This window comes from Plecotus auritus (assembly GCF_963455305.1).
Source record: "Plecotus auritus genome assembly, chromosome: 5".
Classification (NCBI taxonomy): domain Eukaryota; kingdom Metazoa; phylum Chordata; class Mammalia; order Chiroptera; family Vespertilionidae; genus Plecotus; species Plecotus auritus.
The window spans coordinates 166205916-166230627 of NC_137776.1; the positions used below are offsets into that span (position 1 = coordinate 166205916).

At 46.4% G+C, this 24712-nt stretch overlaps 1 protein-coding gene across 4 annotated transcripts in view; it reads right to left on the minus strand.

Moving 5' to 3' along the window:
* Positions 1 to 24712, minus strand: part of EPB41L4B (erythrocyte membrane protein band 4.1 like 4B) — a gene marked incomplete at its 5' end in the record, with an annotated part of 121309 nt that overhangs the window by 17309 nt on the left and 79288 nt on the right. For 2 of the 4 annotated variants that reach the window (XM_080671421.1, XM_080671419.1), the window contains 7 exons: positions 2150 to 2227; positions 4027 to 4216; positions 8197 to 8295; positions 9580 to 9647; positions 10464 to 10589; positions 16022 to 16140; positions 18301 to 18524. In XM_080671421.1, the coding sequence (XP_080527547.1) occupies positions 2150 to 2227; positions 4027 to 4216; positions 8197 to 8295; positions 9580 to 9647; positions 10464 to 10589; positions 16022 to 16140; positions 18301 to 18524 (904 nt within the window). Of the gene's footprint in view, positions 1 to 2149; positions 2228 to 4026; positions 4226 to 8196; positions 8296 to 9579; positions 9648 to 10463; positions 10590 to 16021; positions 16141 to 18300; positions 18525 to 24712 lie in introns of all 4 variants that reach the window. The other 2 variants (XM_080671420.1, XM_080671418.1) reach the window with 1 other exon arrangement.

Below are 24712 nucleotides of genomic sequence, written 5' to 3' on the forward strand. Positions count from 1 at the left end.
GGGTGTCCTGGGGAGAAGGAATGAGCTCCCTGTTGCTGGAGGGGTACAGACAGAGTCTGGTCAGTCACTTGTTAGACATTCGCATCTCATATCATGGAACCTCTGGGTCCCTGCCTGACGCTGCTTCCTTTCTAACCTCAGTCTTATATTCAAAGAAAAGATGGGCAATTCAATCTACAAGCTGGATCCATAACATGGTCTTACTTGAATCCCATGACTCCTATCAAAGCTATGAATATATATATATATACTAAACGAATCCTAGTTCTCAGATGTATCAGGCCTTTTTAATAAACACTCAGTATTCTGTTCATGATGTGTCCTCTGCATAGAGTGCTTTGGTCTACTTTCTCCACGTGGCAAACTCCTACTCACACATGAAAACCCTGGTCCCGTGAAGCCCAGGAACGCTGCTTTCTCCCCTTTTGCTTCCACAGGCTTCCAGATTGTACCTCAGGGCTTCTCCGGTCCTTTGGGGGATGCTGCCGTCTGGCTAGGCTGGATGCTCCTAGCTTGCCACAGAGGCCTCACAGATACAACCGGTATACGCATGGGATACTGATGTCGCACCAGGCCCAGTCACCTAACTTGCTGCCTTCTCTCCAGGCCCTTTGGCGAACTTCCCCGTCTGCGGAGTGCTTTAAACACAGATCTCCTCCTAGGCTCTTCTCCCAGGTGGCAAGTGCCCGAAAGAAGACGCCGGATGCAGCCCAGTCTAATGCAAAGAGCACTTGAGGAAGATTCGGGACACTTGGGTTCTTGCGTCCCTGTGTGATTACCCCCCACTGGGGCTCAGTTTCCCCAACTGTGTAAAGGGATGACGAAGGCCCTCTGTTTCTGAGTTACCCTCTCTTGGCAAATTTTCTAACAAAAAGACCAGGAATAACTTGGTTCCATTCACTTGCACACGGGGAATAACTCTGAAGGTTCCTAGAACCGGCCGTTCTCAGCAGTTCATCCAAAGCTGCTGACTCAAAGCTCTGAGATGGTACCAATCTCCAGGTGAGAGGTGAAATTGTATAAATCACAGGGAACTGCCTTGGGCCAGCTGAGGCAGGACTGGTGATCATTCCTAAAGCCTGGACAGCATCGTGCCCCATTTGAAAACCTTCCAGAAATCCCTCCTCTCCACCAAATCCTCCTCCAGCAGCCAGACCCGAATGACTCCCCCTTCTGGCTTCTCCCTGCGCATCTTGTACCCGGCTCTCCTGTCCACCTTGGCCCTTTATCAACCTGACTCCGCTCCAACCTCTGGCTGCCCTGTCCACTCCGAGCCCCCACATGGCCGGGAGCACAGTGAGCTCTCAGGAGACAGTTTTTAATTTGCCTCACATTTTGACTCACTTTCCAAATGTGTGAACCGTGACCGATGCTCAAGTACACCTGGATATTACACTGAGCCGAAGATACATCCAAGTTTGCCTGCGCCCTCCAATAATATTAGTAGTAATATCTTACACATACTTATGGTGCTTTGCATTCTTGAAAATTTCTCTCTCTCTCCCTCTCTCTTTCTCTCCATCCTTCTAACACTCGTAGGGCAGACAGGGCAAACGATGACATTCTTATCTGACAGATAAGGCAGCGGCTATCCAATGGCAAGGCTCTTAAGGAGGGAGCAGAGACTGGAGCCAGGTCCGGCCTGCAGGACTCCTGTTCAGTGCTCTCCGCCTGCACGAGTCCCCCGAGGGCCGCCCTCCCTAAGGGGAGACCTGATGCAGCGGATGGAGGATGGCAGGGAGGCACGAGGGGCCTGGAAAGCCAGGTGAGGACGTGAGCAGGTGCTTCAGACCAGCGCGTGTTGTTGAAGCGACAGGTGATGCCCCATGGGTGGGCATGCGGGGCGCAGCCCAGGAAGCCAGGAAGCCAAGCACCAAGGAGCCCCAATGCTGGGGGAGCAGCAGGCAGGTGGGGGCGGGACCCCTGCGGCCATCTTCAGAGGAGCGGGAGCACGGCCCTCCCTCACAGACTCTGGGAGGGACCCGTGGCGCCTGAACCCTCAAAGAAAGCTGACCCCCAGGCTCCAGGCTGAGAGCGGCACCAGGAAGAGCCTTCCCCACAGCGATGCCCACCGCTGTCCCTCTGTCCCCCTGCCCAGGTGTCTCTACAGGCTGTGGCTTTTCTGGTTCTAGCAAGAGGGGAGGTTTACCAGAGGAGTGGCTTCCGTGAAATCCATCAGGAGGTCGCCGGGCTCCAAGGTAAAGGCACCTCCTCGGTCTGAGGGGCTCTACGGAGGCGACAAAAACATCTCGGTTAGTGACAGTGTGGGACTGACAGAGGGATTTCACCCGACAACACAGAGGTCCCCTCCTCTCTCCTCCCCGTCTAATATTGACCTCATGATCATGCCAACCCCACCCCAACTCTCGCTCGGCAGTGAACAAAATGTTAGGACCGAACCCTGATTTCTTTCTGAAACCTTGATGCGTAGAAGCAGGTGCAGGCTGGATAACTGCCTTTGATTTTGAAGCTGCAATGTTTCTGAAAGGCTCTGAGTGCTCTTTGACTGGCATTTGGGGCGGGGGAGGGGGGCGGGAACTGTATACAGACAGAGCAAAGACCCCATCCTGGAGCCAGCGGGCCACGGCCTCAGGAGCTGAGTTTATCTGCACGATAACGAGGAAGATCCTTACAGTGCGAGAGGGGTACCTCTGACAATCATGTTCATGTCCGGAGAAAACATTTTTCCTCTCTTGTCCTGGGGTCTCAGCAGCATGGGGGACCTTGGGGCCGTTTGTGGGGGGGGGGAATAATAAGCCCCATCAACTTGGCACAAGCAGGACCCTCAGGTCAGAGACCGCCAGGAGAGGGAGCCTGTGGCCTCTGCTAGGATGTCGCCCGCATCCTCCCCACGGAACTCCTTTCTGTTTTGCAAATGTTTTCACCTGGTTTCCACCAGGGTGTGGGACACACCCTAGGCCCCTGTGCCCACCCTTCCGGCAATGCAGCACGAGGGACTCCACACAGCAGAGGAGACCCCAAGTGGAGATGCCAGGAGGTGAGCTACAGAAAAGCAGGAGCTGTGGTCCGGACGGTCCCTGGCGGAGGGGTCCAGCCAGGCTCCTGTGGAGGGAGGCGAAAGTACCCCAGAGATCCCGGGGAGGGTCCCAGTGAGAGACCAGTGTCGGTCACACAGGACGTGGGCCTGGACCTTGGGACCTGGATGTTACCAGGAGTCGTGACCTCGATGCTGCGGAGGCCCTCGGCACCCAGTTTGCACTTTAACCTCCACTGGACCCGAAGCTAGCCCAGGGGCTGGGCAGGGTGGCCGAGATGATTCCCATTGTCAGGAGGAGGAAACTGAGGCTCAGAGAAACCCGGGCTGCAGAGTGACGGCTCATTTCAAGCAGCCATAGCCCGGGGCTCTGGTCTTGCCTCCAGGCCCCCACCCCGTGCACACACCGCTCCTCAGAGGGGCCCGGGGGGCCAAGCCACCTCTGGCTCAGCATCTGCTTGGGGAGCAATAGGTTCGACCGTATTTGGACCGGAGGCTGAAGTGACCACAGCTGAGGGTCACTCAAAGGAAACCAGGAGAAAGGTTGTGTGCGGCCTTTCTCACGGGCCATTTGCATCCCTAGCAATTCCCTGAAATTTCAAACTATCGAATAGAAAACCATTTCCCACCGTGGCGCTATTTGCGCAGGCTAGCCGCCATCAGGCTTGGGATGGGGATACGGTACATTTTACTCCTCCAAGTTTCCACTGCGGGAGGAAAGCCCATTTCTTGCGTTCTATCTTTCCAATGAATACTCGGTGTAGCGATGATATTCTGAATTCAAAATTGCCTTCGAAAATCTCTTATTTACTTTCCCTTAAAGTGCGGTGCGCACGGCTTTACAGTGTACTACTTGTCTCTGACAGCCTGTCTTTTGGGGACAGTTACAGGAAAACACAAGCTTTGGTGGTCAGGTTGTTTACAAGGCCAAGCGTTTACAGGAGTTGGTGATGCAAAATGGAATGCACATGGATGCCACACACTTCATTTCTACCGAATCCCCAGCAAGTGCACCTTGCTTTCCCCCGTACCTTGGCCCCTGGGGACAGCGGGCTCCTGCCTTCTGAATTCTGAGGCGAGCTGACTTTGTGGACCTTGGGGGACGCCAGTGGTGCCGAGACCTGCGTGGCGGCGGCGGCTGTGGTGGTGGTGGTGGTGATGGTGGTGGTGGTGGTCACACCGACTGCCTCGGCCAGCTCTGGAGGGAGGTCGTCTTCATCACTGCGGTTGCTAAAAGCACATGAAGCTCTGCTCATTACAATAAGAAGCAGGCTGTGGGGGGGAGAGGAAGGGCGGGGGGGAGGTGGGACGAGGATGCCTGTGTGGGGGTGGGGGATCCCCTAAACAGAGGTCCCCTTCTACCAGAGGCCCCGCTTACAGGACCCAGTACACTGACACTTTTGCCAAAGCTAATTTGGGCTGGATTTTCTGTCACTTGCCAAGGGATTCAAATAAATGTTTTAAGGAAAGAGTATATATAACAGAATATTATTTCATCTATTTGTAAGTGTACGATTCAGTGGCATAAATACATTCACAATGCTGTGTAATCATCACCACGATCTACGCCCAGAACTTTTCCATCAGCCCCAGCGGTAACGGTACCCACTGAACAAGGCCCCACTGCTTTCTCCCTGCAGCCCCGCTGGGGTCATCCCCAGGGCTTGGACTTATGGGGAGGGTCTGGGTTGGAAGCCCTTCAGGTCGGATCATCCCGGCACAGGACCAGAGCAGCAGCATCCATCCCCCATTCTTAGTATGGACAATATTTTCTCAAATGCAGAGAAATGAACACAAGGCCCCAAATGCCTAATGCCAATCAGACTGCTGCCTGAGCAGTAAATGGCTAACTCGGCGGGCCTGGGGTAATCACAACAAACCCCGCCCATGCCAAATGAACCACCGGTCACTGCCAAGCCCAGGGGGAACGCTGGGCCCTTAGAAGATGCTGCCTCATCAGAGGATCTCTGTGTACCTGACATCTTAAGCCATGCCAGGTAGTTCCCGCTATCTATGTGATTTATGGCGAATGCCTGTGTTTGTATGAATGCCTGGGGCTTGGGGTCACACTGTATTGATTTGACCTCTGGGGGGCTGGAGACTGGGTAGCTAAGGTCAGTCACATGAGTGACCCCCAATACAAACTCTGGATGCCACGTCTGGAGGGAGCTCTGGTTGGCAGTACTTCACGTGTACGTCACACGCTGTTGCTGGGAGAACTCAGCACTGCCCAGGGGACTCCTCTGGAGAGGACGCCGGGCAGCTTGTGCCTGGACCTGCCGGACTCCACTCCATGCACCTTTTCCCTTTGCTGTGTTAATCTGCGTCCTCTCACGCTAATCGACCTTCACTTTGAGTAGAACAGCTTTTCTGGATTCTGTGACTCCTCCAGCAAGGCATCAAAGGTGACAGTAGTCTTGGGGACCCTGACAGACTTCCCCTAAGGCTCTCCATGTGGCACTTCTGGAGCCACCCGGCCATAAGGTGTGGCTTTAGAAATGATGGCTGAGCCTGGCCGGTGTGGCTCAGTGGTTGAGCATCCACCCAGGAACCAGGAGGTCACTGATTAAATTCCTGGTCAGGGCATATACCCAGGTTGCAGGCTCAGTCCCCCCAACCCCCGGTGGGGGGCGTGCAGGAGGCAGCATTCTCTCTTACCAATGTTTCGATTTCTCTATTCCTCTCCCTTCCTCTCTCTCTAAAATAAAATTAAAATTTTTTAAAAAAATAAAGAAATGATGGCTGAGCGAAAGAGGGTAGATACAAGACCCATGACCAGTGGGCACCAGTGTGGCCCATGTAGGGTCCTGCGTGATGGCCTCATCACAGCAGTGGGCCTCATGGGAAACGTGGCCAGGGGACATGCGGTGTGGGTGGGACAGACTGAGGAGGGCTCTGGGGATCTGAGGTCATTCTGTGAATGGAGAAGTCTTAAGAGGAGGACTTAGGACTCATTATGAAGAAGGAAGGACAGGTAGGGTTTGAACAATTAAGTGGGAAACTTAATGACACCATGAGTTTGGATTCGTGTTGATGAACTAAGTCAGATCAGTTACATCATTAGCTCATTTAATTTTCACAACCACCCTGTATTATGATTGAAATTACTTGCCCAAGGTCACACAGCTAGTTAAGTGGAAGAGCGGGATTAAAATTTCTTATTACTTCATTAGAAAAATTGTACCCTGAAAAGCATAGCTATTATTTAGTTTTACATAAAAAAAACATTTAAAAAACAGCTCATCTTTCAGAGCAGGAAGTCAATGGATACTGCCTAACATGAAAAAAGACTCAAAATTCTTAATTTTTAAAAATAACCTTTTGTCTTAACTTAGAAAGGAAACATGCATCTAAAGTTCATCAAGTCTTTCAGTTTTACCCCAGCTTCAAGGTAAATTCAGGTTAAATTCAAGAAACAACACTTTAATAAGTAAAATTTTATGTGCAGCACTGTTTTCTTCGAAATGATTTTTTTTCCTATTTTGACACGATGTACGCATAGAGAAATGGCTAAAGTAAGTCATCAAATGGGAACATTGCTTATTTTTGATGGACTGATTCTAGGGAATTGGTTACTTCTCTCTTTGGACTTTCCTGTCTTGCTTGAATTTTTAAAAACTTTCACACTATGTTTAAAGAAACAGTTAAGTTATATTTCTGGAGAAGATAAAGCAGTTCGTCACTTTCTAAACATGTTAGGTTTAAAGGAGGTAATTTGGTGAGTTGGTTAAATTCTCTTCTTCCAGGCCACGTATCAGTCATTGTTTCCAACATGATTACATATCCCCAGTGGCTGACAGCAACATTTTAAATTTCAAAATGTAAAAGGCCAGGCTAATCCTGCCAGCCTTATCCTCAGGGGAGCAGATTTTTCAAGGTTTAATTTGTCCCTCAGAGAGCATTCGGGCTGTTAATTATCTGAGTCTTATTCGTTTGGGCTTTCGTAGGAAATACAGCTGCTCATACTGCCCAGAAGTTTCTATTAAGGGATAATGAGGTGGGATGTGTCTGCCCTCCTCCTTCTCCTTTCCACAAGGTGGCAGGCCTGAGACAGCTGGTTGAGAGCTGGATCTGGTTACTCCCTGCCTAGGCTGTGCACTCTGGGTAGGTCCCCTTAAACTTGACTTCTTCTCAGAAGCTTTCAGGTCCTTGAGAAGAAAGGAACGGGGACTAATTTATCCTATGGCCAGGTCACTGGCTAGGAGGGTTACCCACATTAAATCATGTTAACAACCCTCACAAAATTCCTCAGAGGTAGGTATTATCTCACCCATTTTACAGATGAAGAAAGAGAGGTTCAGAGACTAACTTCCGCAAGAGCTTCCAGCAGTAAACTAACCAGGGCTCCACCAGGAGCCTTTCTAATTCCAGCACCTCACAAGCTCTCCATTGTACCCAAAGACCCCCCTGCAGCTCACTGACCAGGCCTGGTGCCACAGCCAAGGTCAAGAAATGAAAAATGCCACTGTGGTCAGTACTACTACTATTACAAATACCATCACCACCCTTACTACATTTACCGGTCTTCTTTGGATTGCAATTATTTGTGATCTGCCATTCCCTCTAATAAATTGTGAGTCCTTAGACGAGAATGATCAGTCATTTTGTTCTTCCCCATGGTACCTCAAAAAGCCTGTGAGAGACCCTGACCCAGGAGACCCAGCGAAACCCTGGCTAGCCTCCCAACCCACAGAAACTGGGAGGCAATAAATGCAGATTGTTTGTTATTGTTGTTTTGTTTTTTAAATATGTTTTTATTGATTTCAGAGCGGAAGCGAGAGGGAGAGAGAGATAGAAGCATCAATGATGAGAGAGAATCATCGATCGGCTGCCTCCTGCATGCCTCCTACAGGGGATTGAGCCCAAAACCCAGGCATGTGCCCTGATGGGGAATTGAACCCTGACCTCCTGGTCCATAGGTCAACACTCAATCACTGAGCCACACCGGCCAGGCAGATTGTTTTAATTAAGCCACTAAGTTTTGTAATAATTTGTTCACAGCATTTTATAATGAATATAGATGCCAACTCTGTAGTGTTTTCAGGGAGGAAGGTCTGGTCTTGTTATGACCTACATTGGAAATTAACTGTATTTTGGGGATGGCTCTTTGGGACTGATGTGAAGGGCTAAGAAGCATTCATGACTGAACATTTATCATCACTCTTGTTGTAATATTTGAAAAACTTGCAGTAAGAACTCACAAACTGTATTGCCTTGTTAACTTCCTCACTCGGGGAGGTTTGATTTCCGGCTTTTCCACTGCTGGCTGGGCCGTTTCCACACGTATAGGAATAGGACTTCTAGAGACAGACCAAAAAAACAAAACAAAAAACACACAGAATAACGTGGTTGCCAGAGAAAAGGGGGTTGGGGGATGTGTGAAAAAGGTGAGGGGGATTCAGAGGCACAAACTTCCAGTTATAAAATAAGTCACGGGGATGCAATGTATACCATAGGCAATAGAGTGAATAATATCATAATAACTTTGTACAGTGACGGTTACTAGACCTAGCGTGGTGATCACTTCATAAGGTATATACAGTAAATGTCAAATCTCTATGCTGCACACCTGAAACTAATAGAGCATGGTATGTAATGTTAAAATAAATAAATAAACAAACTAAAGCAAAACAGAACAACCCCAACAAAAACGTGGATGGCCTTGTTTTGGCTGTAGGGGGATTACTTTCTGTTAATTTATACCTTAATAAAAACAATAGTTAAGAGATTTGTTTTTCCTCCTCTCCACTCTATCAATTAAATATAATTTTTAAGAAAATGCCATAGAAAATCCAAAAACAAAAAACAAAAAATATCCTAAGAAAGGAAATATAGCAAGTAGGAACTGAATGTAATTGAGGTACCAGATAAAATTTCCCTGCTCAAGACACCCACCCCCAATATCAGGGTTTGATGCATTACCAGGTTTTACTAGTAAAATGAGTAAAGAGATACCTGTGGATAATTGATTTTTACTTACTTCCAAGTAATCTTGTAGCCATGTTATTTTAAACACTCCGGAATATATATATTTAAAGATAAAGAACCGTAGAGTAATTGATGTGAAAGATGCATAATCAGAATACTTTTAAGACTGGCTCTACAACATTTTAATTCAAATGCATATATAAAACTGGTAAAAATCAAATTTCACTTTTACCTTTCCTCAATAAAATATGCCAGATAACCAATAGGCCCCATTCAAAACAGCAATTTTAGGAGAAAGCTTTCAGGCATTTTTGTAGTGGTCGAGTCTGGATCGCACCCTGAGAGCAAAGGGGAGACTTTAAGGGACTATAAGCGGGGAATGACAAGGTCAGACCTCTACACTTGAGAAGCAACTCGAAGTGATTTCTCTGTTAGCACCGCAGGTAGCAATATTAACACTGGGGATAAGCAGCATTTTTGAGGCTCAAATGAGGTTGTGTAAACCAGTCTTTTTTCCTATCTCGCCAGGCTCCCATTCACCCAGTTTTCTTCTTCCTCTCCGATTTTATTAGCAAAACCCTCATGAGTAATGTTTTCAGGATCATGTTGATGATACAGAGAATATTGTTTCCCCATTCAAACGAGAAGCAACAGACCTTACATTAGTGTCCTGAAGACTGGATTTCTTATTGATATTTACAAACGTTGATTCCTCTTTTCCAACCTGTGAAAGAAAACAGGCAGGTGAATCAAAACTATCTCGGCATGCGAACCTGTTCTCATGTCTCCTACACTCAAAGGATTATAGAAATGTGAAGGTGGATCGAGGAGGTAGTTCATCAAGTACTCAGTCAATAACAAATATTCTCTGGTGTTTATGTAAGTTAACAACAACAAAAAAATGTCTTCTTGAGTCATTCCCCATTATGGGGATTAACACTTCATCATTCAAAAGCAATCAATGCTTGTTTATTGAGCACCTGCTATGCGCCAGCTCATGCTTGAATGAGAAAGGGATAGTGTGGGAAACGCCAAACCCACAGTTGAACCTCCACCTCGCATTTTAGATCAGGAATAACAATCAGCTCTATAACCACGCAGCACTTAACAGCTCATAAAGGATTTTGGAGTCTGTCCTTTCACATAAACCTAACAGCCTGAGAGGAACTGTGTCAGATGATGCTGATAGAAGCCTTGTCCCCCTCTCTCTGGTGAGGCCCACCAAGAACAGTGGGGGAGGAAAGACACCCCCAGACAGCCAGGCCAGCTGAATGCACGCTGGAAGGCAATGGGAGATGCAGCCGCCTGCGGGCCTCATCCCCATCACGACCTACGGAGCTGGCAGATTCACCTATCCGATTACTAACTGTACACCAGTTAATAACTCCTTACATTAAAATCTCTCTGCACATGGCAGGTGTGGCTCCTGTCTCCTGGCTGGACCATGACCGACACAGGGTCCTAGAGTACCTCATTCTTCTCTCGGGCCTGGAGGAACTTCTGTCGAGTGAAATCAAAGGAATACATGCGCTCCACACACCTGGGCACTCACGCGGGAAGCATTCTCCAACTGGGCTTTCAAAATGTTACACTTCACATGATCAGCCACAGGGGAAGGCAGGAGTGGGGTCTGAAGAGTCTTCTCAGAAACTTTTTTTTCTTCAACCTGTGATGAGCCAAAATGCAACAGATTGGATATCAACCTTCCCTTTAATCATAATTGCAAACAAGACAGACTTAAACATATAAAGACGTGTATTACCAAATCCTTATATTCGTAACCAGTGCTTTTACTATGTGCAAAGAATTCACAAGCCCTTGCTCTCATTCTCATGTGAAGCAGGGAGAGAATGCATTAGGGAGCACATGAGCCAGAAGACAGGGTGAGCCCCGGCCGGGTGGCTTAGTTGGTTAGAGCATCATCTCCATACACCAAAGTTGCAGGTTTGATCCCTGCAGGGCCATGACCAATACAGGGTCCTAGAGTACAATGAGAAACCAATGAATGCACAAATAAGTGGAACGAAATAGATGTTTCTCTCTATCTCCCCGCCCCCCACCATCTCTCCCTCTCTTTGTCCTCTTTCTCTCTCTCTCTCTCTCTCAAGCCAATAAATAAAAATTAAAAATAAGAAGAAGATGGGATGAAGTTTCAAAGAGAGAAGGTTCTTTGAGAGCCCTGTAGCTACACCAGGAGGCAGGTCCAGGACTCAAGCTTCGAGTTTCCTATACCTTAGTGCAGAGCTATTTCCCCCATAACTGCTACCTCTTACATATAAAGATTCAATTCTGTGGCTCGTTGGGTCAAAGGAAAGAGTATAAAATATTCATTGGTACATTTACAATAAATCTTGATGAAAAAGGTGATTCACAACGAGAAATTTGTATCTATGCTACCTCATTGTAAAGTGTCTCAGTCTTCTTCCATAACTTACTATGTCTGCCATTTCCCATGAACTAACTGAACATGCACCTATAATTAATATGATCCAGTTAAATGGGATTACCTTGGAACTACCTAGTTTAAGTAGGTGTCCTAAGCAATAATATCTGAGATCATGGGCTTGGTGACTATTGCATTTATTATAATATACAGTATGATAGTTATATAACTGTTTAAAATACTTATGTATATCATCTTGGATGGCATACATATGACACGCAGGGAAGTCATGTCTTATTGTTAACCATGCCTATTGTGGTCATTGCATATTCCACTGAGCACATAGCACGTGCTCAACAAACACCTGCTGAAGAAGATTATAATGACATATAGTTATTATTAGAAGAGACGTATTTAATAAGAAAGATACAAGGGCATATGATTGCTAAAAGTCGATTTAGTGATATCAGGACATAATGTGGCCTGTCAGCCACAATGGACCAGGGCAAGAACAAAATGTTCCAAAGACCTCAAATTCTGCAAGTTCCAAAATTAATCTCACTCACTAACTCAAAAGTCCTATGGGACATTATGAAATCCCCGGAGGAATTATTGTGCAACTGGCTGGTTGACATCATTTAGTAAAGAAAAGAGGGCATAGGAAAGAGTGTCTCCCCCGTGGGACCTCCAAATGCATTGAGGAGCATTTGGTAGACGAAGCAGAACTCAGCAATCTCATGTAACAAGATAAGCAGAGACAGAAGACCTGGATTTGAATCTCAGCTTTTTCCCTTACTAGCACCCTAAACAAAAGCTGCTGCTGCTGCTGCTGCTGATGATGATGATGACAAAAAGAAAAAGATAACGTTTACCAAGAGCTTATAATGGGCAAGGCCCTGACCAAGCATTTCTTTTGTACATCTTAGTGCATTTTCTCATTTAACCATCACATGTGGAGGTAGATACCATCACTATCCCCATTTTATAGATGAGAAGAAAAAAGAAAGTAAGTCACTTGCCCAAGGTCACACAGTAAGCTCCAAGAAGAGCAAAGATTCACACCCAGAATTAGGTGACCCCAAGGCTGGGGCCCTGACCACTCAACCACACCGGCTCCCCTTAACCTCTCCGAGTCTCAGTTTCTTTCTTCATAAGTTTATTATGAGGATCAAGTGAGAAAATAAGATATGAATGGCACTTTCATAGTTGATTCTTTGGTTAGAAAAAAATATAACTAAAAAAGAACATCAGACATGAGGACATGAATGATCTTAAGCCATTAAGTTGGATATAAAGAAAACTGACTCATTTAGAATCATTGTCCTAAGAGACTTAGCAGTTTCCAAACAGCAAATGAAGTTACTTATGTATTTTGAAAGATGAGATTTACAGTACACCTTTAGGATGATGCATCCTGTGTTTCTAAATCCTGTTAGATTCATAGTTTACTGCCAGAATGGTGTCTTCCCTGGTGTGCAAAGAGTTACTTTTTAAATTGGATTTACTTTGGAGGAATGATATGCTGGGAAACAGAAATTAAATTGGTTCCAAAGCCCATTTGAGATTTTTGACAATTGCTTAAGGGGACATAGTTATACTCAAAGTCGTGACCGAAGACCTACTTAAAAAAAAATTGAATGCTGCTAAAATAAAAAAAGAATGAGGATCCAGCATTGATTCCCGCCCCCCTTGAATTTAGTAATTCTTTTTAGACATAAAATTCAAGCTGGCTTGTTCCTGTTTGATCTGGACAAAGCAAGAGCTACTGTTCAGCTCTGATTTGACTCAGGCGGAGGCCAATATAAAATTTGGAAAATTCGAGTATCACTATGTGAACATGTTTGCATAAAAGGCATCTTCAGGGGAGATAAGCATCTGGATTGCCACAGCCTGAAGGATGGCTCTGAGAATGTTGTGCTTTCTCTTCTGCATGATCAGAATTTGTATTTTACATTCAATTTGAACTGTGGAAAGATGATTTATTGTTTGATATAGAAATACAGACTTCAAAACATACACAGGAATGACACTTGGACTTTATCATTAGAAAGGGTCCATCTGCTTGGGGATGGCAATGGAGATAAAGAAATGATCAGGTGCACTTTTAAATTATTGACACAAATTGTTTACACATTTGAAATCTCATGAGATTTAACGTCTTGTGATAATTTTAGGTACTACTTTGGAACTGAGTAATGAAAATGTCTTCTCACCATTAAATCAAGAACAGATACTTCTCCAAACCTTAGAAGAATCAGTAGATTCTCGATCATTGAGGCTGGAAAAAACTTTAAGAGTCACCGAAGCCACTGGTCCCAATTGTGGTATCATATAAGTTATAAGGTCTGTTGCAAGGAATGCTTTATTAATGATAAAGAATCATAGTGTGAAGTAATAATATACTTTGCTTATGTGATAGGACAAAGTCAAGGTTATATGACATCATTCTAGCCTGCCTGCTTACTGAGGTATTTCTTCAAGTGGGAGAGAAAAGAGAGGCATTATATATAGTTTGAGCTTCAGGGAATAACTTAATAACTCACAGCTGTCTCAGCTTGCCTTAACCCAGAGCAAGGCACTCTTGTCCATTTCCCACCAATACTCATATGATGACAAGTTACATACTGCTTCTGAGTCCCCTGATATTTCATGTTATATTTCCTCACAAAACATGTTTGGATTCTGTCAAACTCTGGGTAAACGCCTGTGAAAACATTTAAAGTGTATAGTGCACCAGAAAAGATGAAAACCAAGAGACAGAGAAGGACAAGTCTAGAGGGCACACGATGCATTGGATGGACTCCCCAGCACCTGGTACGGGCCTGCTCAATAAAGCCTTGTTGCTTGAATGAATGAGTGGCATCCCACAGGAGGAATGCTTTCCAGCTGGCCGACAGGGAGCGCAGTGCAAAAGAAAAGTGGCCCAGCTAGTTGAGCATCGACCTATGAACCAGGAGGTCACTGTTTGGTTCCTGGTCAGGCAGCCGATCAATGATTCTCTCTCATCATTGGTGCTTCTCTCTCTCTCTCCCTCTCCCTTCCTCTCTGAAATCAATAAAAATATATTAAAAAAAAGAAAAGAAAAGTGAATGAGGCGGGGCCTTGAGGTTGGGATCCCATTAAAGAACAGAAGGACTTCAGGCTTCCCTGTGGGGGGATGTTGCGGGGAGGAGAAGTGCAAGGGAGTGAGGGTCTTCTGAGAAGCTCTGAAGTCTACTGTAGACTGGAGGGCTGGCTAGGGTGGAGGAACAGCCCAGACAGGAGGTGTAATCTTCCCACGCTCACCAGCAAAGAAGGGCTTCCCAAGTCAGATCTTCCAAATTCTTATTCCTTTTTATAAAAGAGCAAAGTTAAGCAAAGTTAGAATGGAAGAAATGACCCAGGAGTGACGAAGACTATTCCTTTGGGGACTTAAAAAAAGTAAAATATTCTGACAAACAAAAGCAGCTCTCAACTGGGGGCGGGCGATTTGACCTTTCAAGGGGTATTAGGCAAAGACTGGAGACAATTTAGTCTCAACACCTGAATGGGGGTGGTACTGGCATCTGGTGGGTCAAGGTCAGGGATCCTGCAAACATCCTACAATACACAGGACAGCCCCTCTCAACAAAGAAATAACAGCCCCAAATGCCATAAGGACTGAAACTGAGAAACCTGGGGAAGAAAATAAAGAACCGTATCGGAGTACAAAGGACAACGAATTAGGCATGGGGGGTGCATAGATTCAGCCCCTGCTGTGTGACCTTGAGAAAGTAATTTCCCCTCCTCTGGTTTGACGTTGAGAAGGTTGAACTAAATAATAGATCAAATCCAGCCCTGACAGTCTATCGTTCTAAGATAAAATTAGATTTTTTACAAGGCTGTGCAGTTGGATAAGAACAGAGCTAAACAAAAGAGAGCTTGGCTTCTGCCCTGTCCCTCCCTCCCTCCTTCAAGCCTCCCCTTCCTTCCATCAGTAAATAGTTACTGATCATCTACTATGTGCCAGGCACAGTTGGAGAGAGAGAGGAAGTGGCATGGGCCAAACTGTGCCTCCCTCCCTCCCCCCCAAAAAAATTCTATGTTGAAGCCCTGACCCCCAATGTGATGATATTTGGAGATGAGTCATTTGGGAAGTAATTAGATTTAGATGAGGTGAGGAGGTGAGGACTTCATGTTGGGATGAGTGGCTTTATAAGAAGAGGAAGAGAAAAAGATCACTTTTTTTTTTTCTGGCAAATGGGGACACAGCAAGAAGGTGACCTTCTGCAAACCAGGAAGAGAGCCCTCACCAGGAAACAAATCAGCCAGTGCCTTAATCTTGGACTCCCCGGCCTCCAGAACTGTGAGAAATAAATGTCTGTTGCTTAAGGCACCTGGTCTATGGTGTTTTGTTATAGCAGCATGAGCAGACTAATACAGAGGGGTAAAACTGGAAAGAGCAGAGAGAGGACCCTTCGCCTGTGGGTCCTTCCATTAGAAGGAGGGAGAGACCACTAATAGATCCAGCCTGCCGGCCTCAGCACTGAGGGCAATGCCTCACTCAGTAAGTCACCCAAAAAGAATGTAGGTGAATATCTGCTCCTCAGACACGCTGAGCAGAAACATCAAGAAAGCCCGAGGAGAAACCCCTCCAAGCCAAAGGCACCGGGTCTAGGAGGCAGGCCAGGGTAATAACCAGAGGTTTGACGTGAGCCCCAGGTCCACGCTCATCGCCTGGTTCTGGTCCTCAGTACCTTATTGATGTTGATGTGCAGAGCGGGCCAGGGTCCAGGAGCCTTCACAGTTTCCAGTTCCAGCTTCTTTAGATGCGTGGCTGCCTCGTTGAACAGGGCAGGTGCTCCTGGAGTTAGTTCTATAAGAGACAAAAGGGAACGAATGAGGAAAAGCTAGATGGTAAAAGATGCTTCCGGAGCCCCACTGCCAGCACCTTTTCTGCCTGCCTCCTCCTCTGGCAGCTTGCATCCCTTGAACACTAGTTGATGGAGTGTGAGAACATCTAAGGTCAAGGTTTCAAGGCCTAACTCCCTCATATATGAGCTGGGTGGCCTGAGTGAATCACTTGACCTCTCTGAGCCTTTGTGCCATTTTACATTGAAAATAAAATTATTTACCTTTCAAAATTGTTATAAATATGAAATGAGGTCCTTCATGTACAAATGCTTTATTAATGATAAAGCACTGTGCAAATTGGAAAGATTAGTGTTCAGGCTAACAGGCATATATGGATGTGCTCTTTAAAACTAGGTTATAATTCTAAAATCAAATTCATTGATTTCTATTTCTCTACTACTTTGGATTAGTTCCACCACCCCTCCCACTAGCTAGTATTTACCCATTAACACATGACATTAAATATTTGATATTCATTACATACTAAAACTTGTGCCAAGTATTCTTTGCCATTGAGATCTGGGGAGCTGGACTAGAGAGATGAATGAGGCTGGAATAGAGAGATGAATGAGACACGTGCAGACAACTCCAAACTAGAATAATAAAAGGCTATTTTAATTGCTATAGGAGTGAGAGAGAAGGTACTCCAGAGCCAGGAATCAGAGAGGGGTGTGAGAGATGCTTTCACTGACGACATTGGCGCTAGTTCCTGAAGGATGGGTAGGAGTTCACCAGGGCAGAGGAAAGCAGGTGCAAAGGCCTGAGCTGGGAAACAGCACGATGCGTGGGGAGAGCAGAGTAGTGGCGAGAGCATAGTGAGTGGAGGGAAGGCTGGAGACCTCGGCAGGGGCCAGGCTGTGCAGGTCTGTGTGTGGCCAAGCTTAGAAGTATGGGCTTTATGCAGGACAGGGAGGAACCATGGGGCGGTCTCAGGCATTCGGTCAGAGCTACCTGGTGAGAGCTCCCACTTCGGCAGCGGCCACCTGGAGAGCGCACTAGAGGAGGCGCCCTTTGAGGGGCTGTTACAGTTACCCAGATACAGAAAGATGAGCCATGGCTTAGGGACAATGTTCTTCTTACCAATATTGCCTGACTGAAGCCCATGTCCTCTCGCACTTAGCCTGCCTCAAACACAGATTCCTAACAGCCCTCCTCGCCTCTCCTCTCTCTGGTCCACCCTGGCTGCCTCCTGGAGGCCTTGCTCAGGACAGTCTCACATCGTGTGCATGCGTGGATTCTTCAACGCCCAGGGAATGACGAGTTCCCATTCCCAGCTTAGCCAACCCGGAATTGTTCCCTGTGGTCAACGAGTGAAGGCACAATGGCTCTTTCTTTTCACCAGCTCACAGACTCCCAAAATGTCAGTGCTGGAAGGTTCCTTGGCCATCCACGTAGACGCCCTTTACCCCATTTTACAGACGAGAAAATTGGGGATCCAAGAGGAGATTTGGCTCAATAGTGAGCCTGGGAATTGCCGCCTCTTGCCTCTTGCCTCTACCTCAGTGCTTTTTCAAACCGTATGTGATAAAGAATCAGTTCTTCCGCCCTGGATGTCACAGACCAATTCTTAGATAAAATGTAATAAAAATAAATTCTAGAAAAATAAAATAATAGGCATACAAAATCCAAGGCCACATTTTTAAAGCTTTAACAGATATAAAATCACTGTTAAATTGCTAAAAATATTTCTAATGGCTTACTCTCCATTTCCATAACTTCTCTCCCTGGGGCCTGAGGTCACCTTGCTCTCAGAAGAGAGATGTCAGAACGGGGCTAGAATGGGTTTTCCTGAAATTAGGAAAGCAGAGATTCTAGCCGCCTCACTCCCCTCTCTCTTTCCGTCGCTTTGAGCCAGTGCTGGAGATGGCAAACACGAAGACTGGCTAAGGAATGAGCAGGAGGAGAGAGGATTGTTACCTTGTAATGAAATCAGCTTCCTGGTAAACCATACTCCCTACGTTGCTCCCACCTAATTGCTCAAGGCCCAGACCCAGTAACCCAGCGCTGACATTACCACCATTTACGCTGCACCTGCAGGGTCTGTTTTGAGGATGTATGGAAGCCAGCCATGCCCTGTAGCTTCCTTCCCACTACCCTACCTCAGTTCCCGACCCCTACTCACTTGTAAGGGATTTACTGCTGGAGTTTGGGGACCTCAAAGGCCCCTCCTTATTCTCCAGGGTCAGGGAGAGGCCATAGTTTGGGTGGTGCTGGTGCTGGTGCTGGTGGTGGTGGTGGTGGTGGTGCCTCCCCGAAGCTTTGGTAGTGAATGGTGTGCCCCCGTTCTCCTCGATGCCGAAGGGTAGCCGGTCCGAGCTGCTGAGCCCTGGGGAAGGGAGCGGGTAGCTGTGGAGGGTGTCAAAGTCAGTATTTAGAGAAGCAAAATGCCTTGACGTTCCTGTGCGTACTTTAAAAGAAGTTCTCAAAGCATGAGAAAAACAAGAGAAAGCAGTTCAACAAACAGATCCACAGGGTTATTGTAGAACAGGACAGAAGGGCAACATTGCTCTCCAAGAAAAAGCAGAAAGTGGGAATTTGTATGCATCGGAGACCTTCAACTTTAACAAAATTCTTAACTTTGAAATGAAATGATTTCTGTTAAAAAAGATATTCTCTAAACAGGAAGGAAGAAATGACAAGCAATGACAAAAAACAAATTGTCAACTGTCGCATAACACAATCATAATGACAAACTAGAAGTCTTGGAGTCCCTCTCCCTTCCTCCCCATCAGCCTCACCGTGCAGAAAGCACCTGTTAATGTTACTGCTGTGACATCTTTTAATTCCAATGGTTCCTCTCGCTTCTTACCAATATTGCCTGATTGAAGCCCATGTCACCTCCCACTTAGACTGCCTCAAACACAGATTCCTAACAGCCCTCCTCGCCTCTCCTCTCTGATCCACCCTGGCTGCCTCCTGGAGGCCTTGCTCAGGACAGTCTCACATCGAGTGCATGCGTGGAAGAATGTGGAAGAAGGGGTGACTGTGGCATCTGATGCGGGGGGAGTCACAGACCAGCCTCACTTCTCCAATGATATCCACCCTCCCCATCGAGGCAACAAAGCAAGCAGCAAAAAGCACACAGAGTTGTTGCTGAAACACCTGGGTTCCCATCGTAGTTCTACCCCAGCCTTGGGAGGAACCAGGGACAGTCGCTCTGAGCTTCAGTGTTCTCCCTGGGAACATGAAGTTGGTGAGGCGATTGCTGGCATCTCCTTGTTTACTGCACACTCACTGTGTGCAGGTGACCCTTTACCTGCCCACGGCACCTGCCAGCTTCATAGCAGGGGGCCGGGAGGCAGGGACAGCCCACACAGCAGCACACGTGCTCCCAACGCCTTCCAGAGGAGCCCGCTGGGGGAAAACCGGCTCCTCGTTACTTTGAGCCCAAAGTGGGGACAACTGCGTATGCCTCATCAGAACTAAAGCTTCAGGGAGACGCTGACAAAGATCTCAGTAGAGCTGCTTCCCAAGGACGGGCCTCAGAAGGGTGGCAGGCGGGTGGAACCATTTATCCTTTCAGTCCTCAGGCAAGTGCACAGAACCAGGGAGGGAGCCTGGAGCCTCAAGCAGCCTCGTCTGCTTACCCGGGTGCTACACAAATACGTCACGTTCTGTGTGCCAAGGACGAGAAACCGTGCGGCAGCACCGCCACTCGCCCACACTGCAGCCCATCCGCCTGGAACTGTGGCTCTCCAACGGGGACTCTCCAGCAGGTGGTGTCAGCCAGCACCACCCCCTGTCCCCCTGACGGAACACTAGCGCAATAATCATGCTCTCCAAACACAGAGAAAAACACGCAACGCTCAGCTTTTTTGAGTGCCCAGCACTGTGCCATCTATTAATGCATTTAACCTCCCAACAATTATTTGAAGGGACAGGTATTGTTTTCTTTTTTTTACAGATAACAGAAAGGAAGGAGATCCCTGGCTGGGTGGCTCAGTTGGTTGGAGCATCATCCCCTGCACTAAAAGGTTGCAGGGTCGATCCCCAGTCAGGGTGCATAGCTAGGTTGCAGGGTCAATCCCTGGTCTCTCTCTCTCTCTCTCTCTCTCCCTCGCCTCTTCCTCTCTCTAAAAAAATCAATAAACATATCCTTAGGTGAGAATTTAAAAAAAAAAAAAAAAAGAGGAAGAGAGACTAGTTGACTTTCCTAAGCCACACAGCTAGTAAATGGCAGATCTGGGATTTGAACCCATGAAACCTGACTGTAGAGGCCTGTGCTCTCTCGGTGCTAAGAGGCACTGTACTGCCACGTGGACAAAAGCAGCAGTATCATGACGTGACAAGAACGCTGGCTGGCACTTAGCTTTGGTTTTACTGCCACTTAGCTATGTGACCTGAGGTGACTCATTTCACTTATCTGGGCCCCAGACACTGCATATTTGGACTAACATTTATTAAGCATTTATATGCCAGGAACTACAGCTCAATGAAATAATTTGATCTCTGCCATGTCCCACTGAGAGCGAGGGCAAGGTGCATTTGCTCGTTATGGTTTCCAGGACACCTGTCACTTACTTCAATTTTTATTTAGTGGAGACTAAACAGAATGGGCCATTAGACCAACATATTGCTACCAGCTCTTATTAAATTCAGCGGCAGTAAGTAGAAAGTATATTTGGAAACTGTACTTTTTCCATAATGCGTTTGAGAAGAAAATTGTGTAAGCATCTTAGAAATATGACACATCACAAATGTTAGGTCTATTAATTAGAGATGATTTCTTACAACAACTTAGTGGTTGTATTTATTTTTTTTTAAAGAGCAACTAGAGAGGAAAGATGCCCTACCTCATTTTTTTCTCCTGTCTGAAAAGGTCAAAATTACATTTTTAGGGCATGGTTTAGATGTCTTTATATAGACTACTAATTGGCAAAAGAGAATTTTTCCAATTTGTACTTCTTTGAAGACATTTTCCTAGCACGCAACTTGGCACTAAGTCTAGTGTTCACACAGGTGATGTCTGAATCCTTACAGGCTGGGAACTCTTCTTTTGATTAATCAGCTACCTGGGCCAAAGACGGCCTCTTCTCAGAGTCGATTCCTGGGCCGGTTACGGTACTGGCACAGTGTAGATGCAGAGTACATATTTATCGAATGAATGTCCTCATGCATTCAATTTTAATTCTCCCTGGCTAATTTATCAGGTGTCTACTCATAAACGCTTCACCTTGCTCACCAATCCCCCAGGTTGCCTTCCCGTTACATTCTAGTCTTTGCAAAACTGCAGAGTAAAACGTTCCACATCTTAAGGAGCAACGAGAGCCTTTACGGTCCCCTGGTGACTGAGTGTCCTGCGTGAGCCAGACAGGACGAGCACCTCCATCTCAGAGTCCGGAATTTTCCTTTGGCGAAACTGCTATCCAATGGTTTCAATGAATGGCCGTCAACAGCTAGCAGGCCTTGAACACTTGCTGCTGGAAAATCCATTTTACCTTGATAACATTCTTGCTCATTTCCACAAGGGCTTCCTAATTGTGCGTGAGGCACCGAGACGCCACGAGGAAGGGCTCTCCAAGTTGTGGTGAGATCTATGGTTTTCACCATTCCAGATCAATTTCAGCATCCGAGTCCAAAGAATAAATATTTTATGAGTTCATTTTTGCCCTGAGGCTTATGACTAAGATTTTATTCACTCTTGTTTTCTGCCTTGAAAAAAATACGGACACAAATATAGTTGTTTTCCTTTATAGCATTCACTTCCAATCAATCTAACGGTACTTTCCCTTCTTGATTTATTACAGATTTTTTGTGGGGAGGGGTTCTTATTTTTGCATCCCAGTGCCCATTCTGTGCCTTAAATGAAGATTCCCCCCCCCCCAAGTTAACAGCATTAACTTGCCCCTAGCCCAGTGGTCGGCAAACTCATTAGTCAACAGAGCCAAATATCAGCAGTACAACGACTGAAATTTCTTTTGAGAGCCGAAAACCGACTTCTGCACGTGGGCCACGAAGTTTCAATCGCACTGTACGTGCGCACCCGCACGTGGTATTTTGTGGAAGAGCCACACTCAAGGGGCCAAAGAACCGCATGTGGCTCGCGAGCCGCAGTTTGCCGACCACTGCCCTAGCCAATGCTTTAAATGCATCCCCACACAGTATCATACGGGAGCCCTCAAGGAACAGGGAGAAAAAGTAATCATTTCCATCAAGTGCAGCTGCTAGTGTGTAAAATAATGTTTCAAGAGCCAGTCCTTTATCATCCCATGCATTCTGGAAAGAGCTATGGCAGACTTGGGCACGAGATGAGAGTGTTATTCTTCCACCCTGCAGACACGACCTAACTCACCCAAATGCGTGAAAGTATCATTCATTCCAGAAAGATGCTCAGGTTCAATGCATAAATTGTATGCTCTGTTAAGGGCAGGTTTTAGACGTTCTAATGGCACAAGATACCAGTATGAGCAGGAGCGGGAGTTGAACGCTGGGCTCGTGTTTTTGAGGTGAGCCGGAGGGATAATCTATTTTGGTTTTCATGAATGCTTAAAAATCTCCACAAAGGCTCCCTCTCTGCTCCCCAATTCTCGTAGGTTTTTCTGAAGCTTCTATTATAACCATCCTGCAAGCCTCTGAAGCCGTATTTTAAGGGCTTGTTTAATTGCCTTTAATATAGGTACAAGGTCCATTATGCAGCCCCGGATGGTGCTGGTGGGGCCGTAGGCACAGCAACACCTCTTGCTCTGGAGGTCTCAGCTGCAGAAAGGGGATGCTGAAGCCATTCCCATTCAGTTGGGGATGATTAGGTAGGTTTCTGCGGATTTCTTACAACATGCCCACGGGATGTTCCTCTAATTATCCTAACCCCCTTTTTAGTGGATTGTCGAGACGACAGCCCTTCTGGTGTTTTAACTTCTGCAGCCTTTCCTCCAATAATGCCACTGCTGAGTCTTGGGATGTGGCTGTGCTTTTATATCCAATACATTAGAATTTTAATTGTATGTAAAAGTAAACTTGTCCTTCCCTGGTCAAATGCACCAGGGAAATTCACAATGTCGAGGTGGGTTTTTAAGAAGTCTGGGTGGAAAGTTCTCAATAAGCTCCCAAAAGAAAAGGAATCACGGATGTTAGAAATCAATTCCTTCATCCTGGCTATTTTGATGCTGCCCACATTCTACCTCCACGGCCTGGTATCCCACTGATGGTTACCTAAACTTCCGGAAAGCTGCTTTTGAAAAACGTCTGGTAGCCCTAGCTGGTTTGGCTCAGTGGATAGAATGTTGGCCTGCAGACTGAAGAGTCCTGGGTTCAATTCCGGTCAAGGGCACATGCCTAGGTTGCAGGTGTGGTCCCCAGTAGGGGGCATGCAGGAGGCAGCCAATCAATGAATCTCTCCCATCACTGATGTTTCTTTTCTTTTCTTTTTTTATTTCAAAGAGGAAGGGAGAGGGGGAGAGAGAGGAACATCAATGATGAGAGAGAATCATTTATTGGCTGCCTCCTGCACACCCCCTACTGGGGATCAAGCCCACAACCCAGGCATATACCCTTGGCTGGAATTGAACCTGGGACCCTTCAGTCCGCAGGCCGATGCTCTATCTACTAAGCAAAACCAGCTAGGGCTCATCATTGATGTTTCTCTCTCTCTCTCCCTCTCCCTTCCTCTCTGAAATAAAAAAAAGTCTGGTGAATATCAACTTTTCCCAGCCTTCCCTTTTTTCACTGTTAAAAAGGCTAAGATGACATCATTAATTCCACTTCATCAGCCTGATCTTTATGAAAGAGCAGGACTCAAGGATAGGGGTTCTAGACAGTTCAGAGAAAACAAGCAACCAATGGCCTTCAAGAAGAGGAAGGGGGTGTACAACCTTGCTTGTAGAGAAATGCGATTAACACAGACATTATGGTTTTTACCCATCAGACTAACAAAGGTTCAAAAAGTCAGCTAAGGCTAGGAGCTTGCTTGCTGCGGGATCACAGAAGCCCTGTCAAATCGCTGGGGTGGGGGCGGCATAATCAGGGAGAATATCTTTGGAGGGAAATTTCATATCCAAGTTAAATATGCACAAACCTCTTGACCCAAGTCTCTACCTGTAGGGAATTTAGTCTACAGATAGATTTGTTCAAGTGCATAAAACAGAATGTACAGGGATGGCAGCAAAATCGTAATTTTAGAGACTCGAGGCAGCCTAAATGCCCATCAATATTGATCGGTTAAATAAACACATGTGCTTTCTACCCAGAATTGCTCTAGAAAGGTTGACAAGAAGAAAGGCTGCCTCTGGGAAGAACTAGGGAACCAGGGAATAAGAGGGTGGAGAGGAAAAGTAACTTTCAGCTGTCTTTGCTTGAATTTTTACCACTGTCTGTATTACCTACTAAAAAAAGTTAAAAAGCACAGCAGTTCCCATTAGTGCTTTCTACTTAAGTCTCCAAATAGCTAACCGGTTCCTCCACTTTGTATAAGGTGAAGTCCCAAGTAGGGGCAGGTTGGGAACCAAGCGGACACTTCATTTCAATTCCCCAAACTTCTGAGTCCCAATTGTACCCGCAGAACGGATTCTCAGTGGTCTCACCAGGGCCTCCCCACCCCC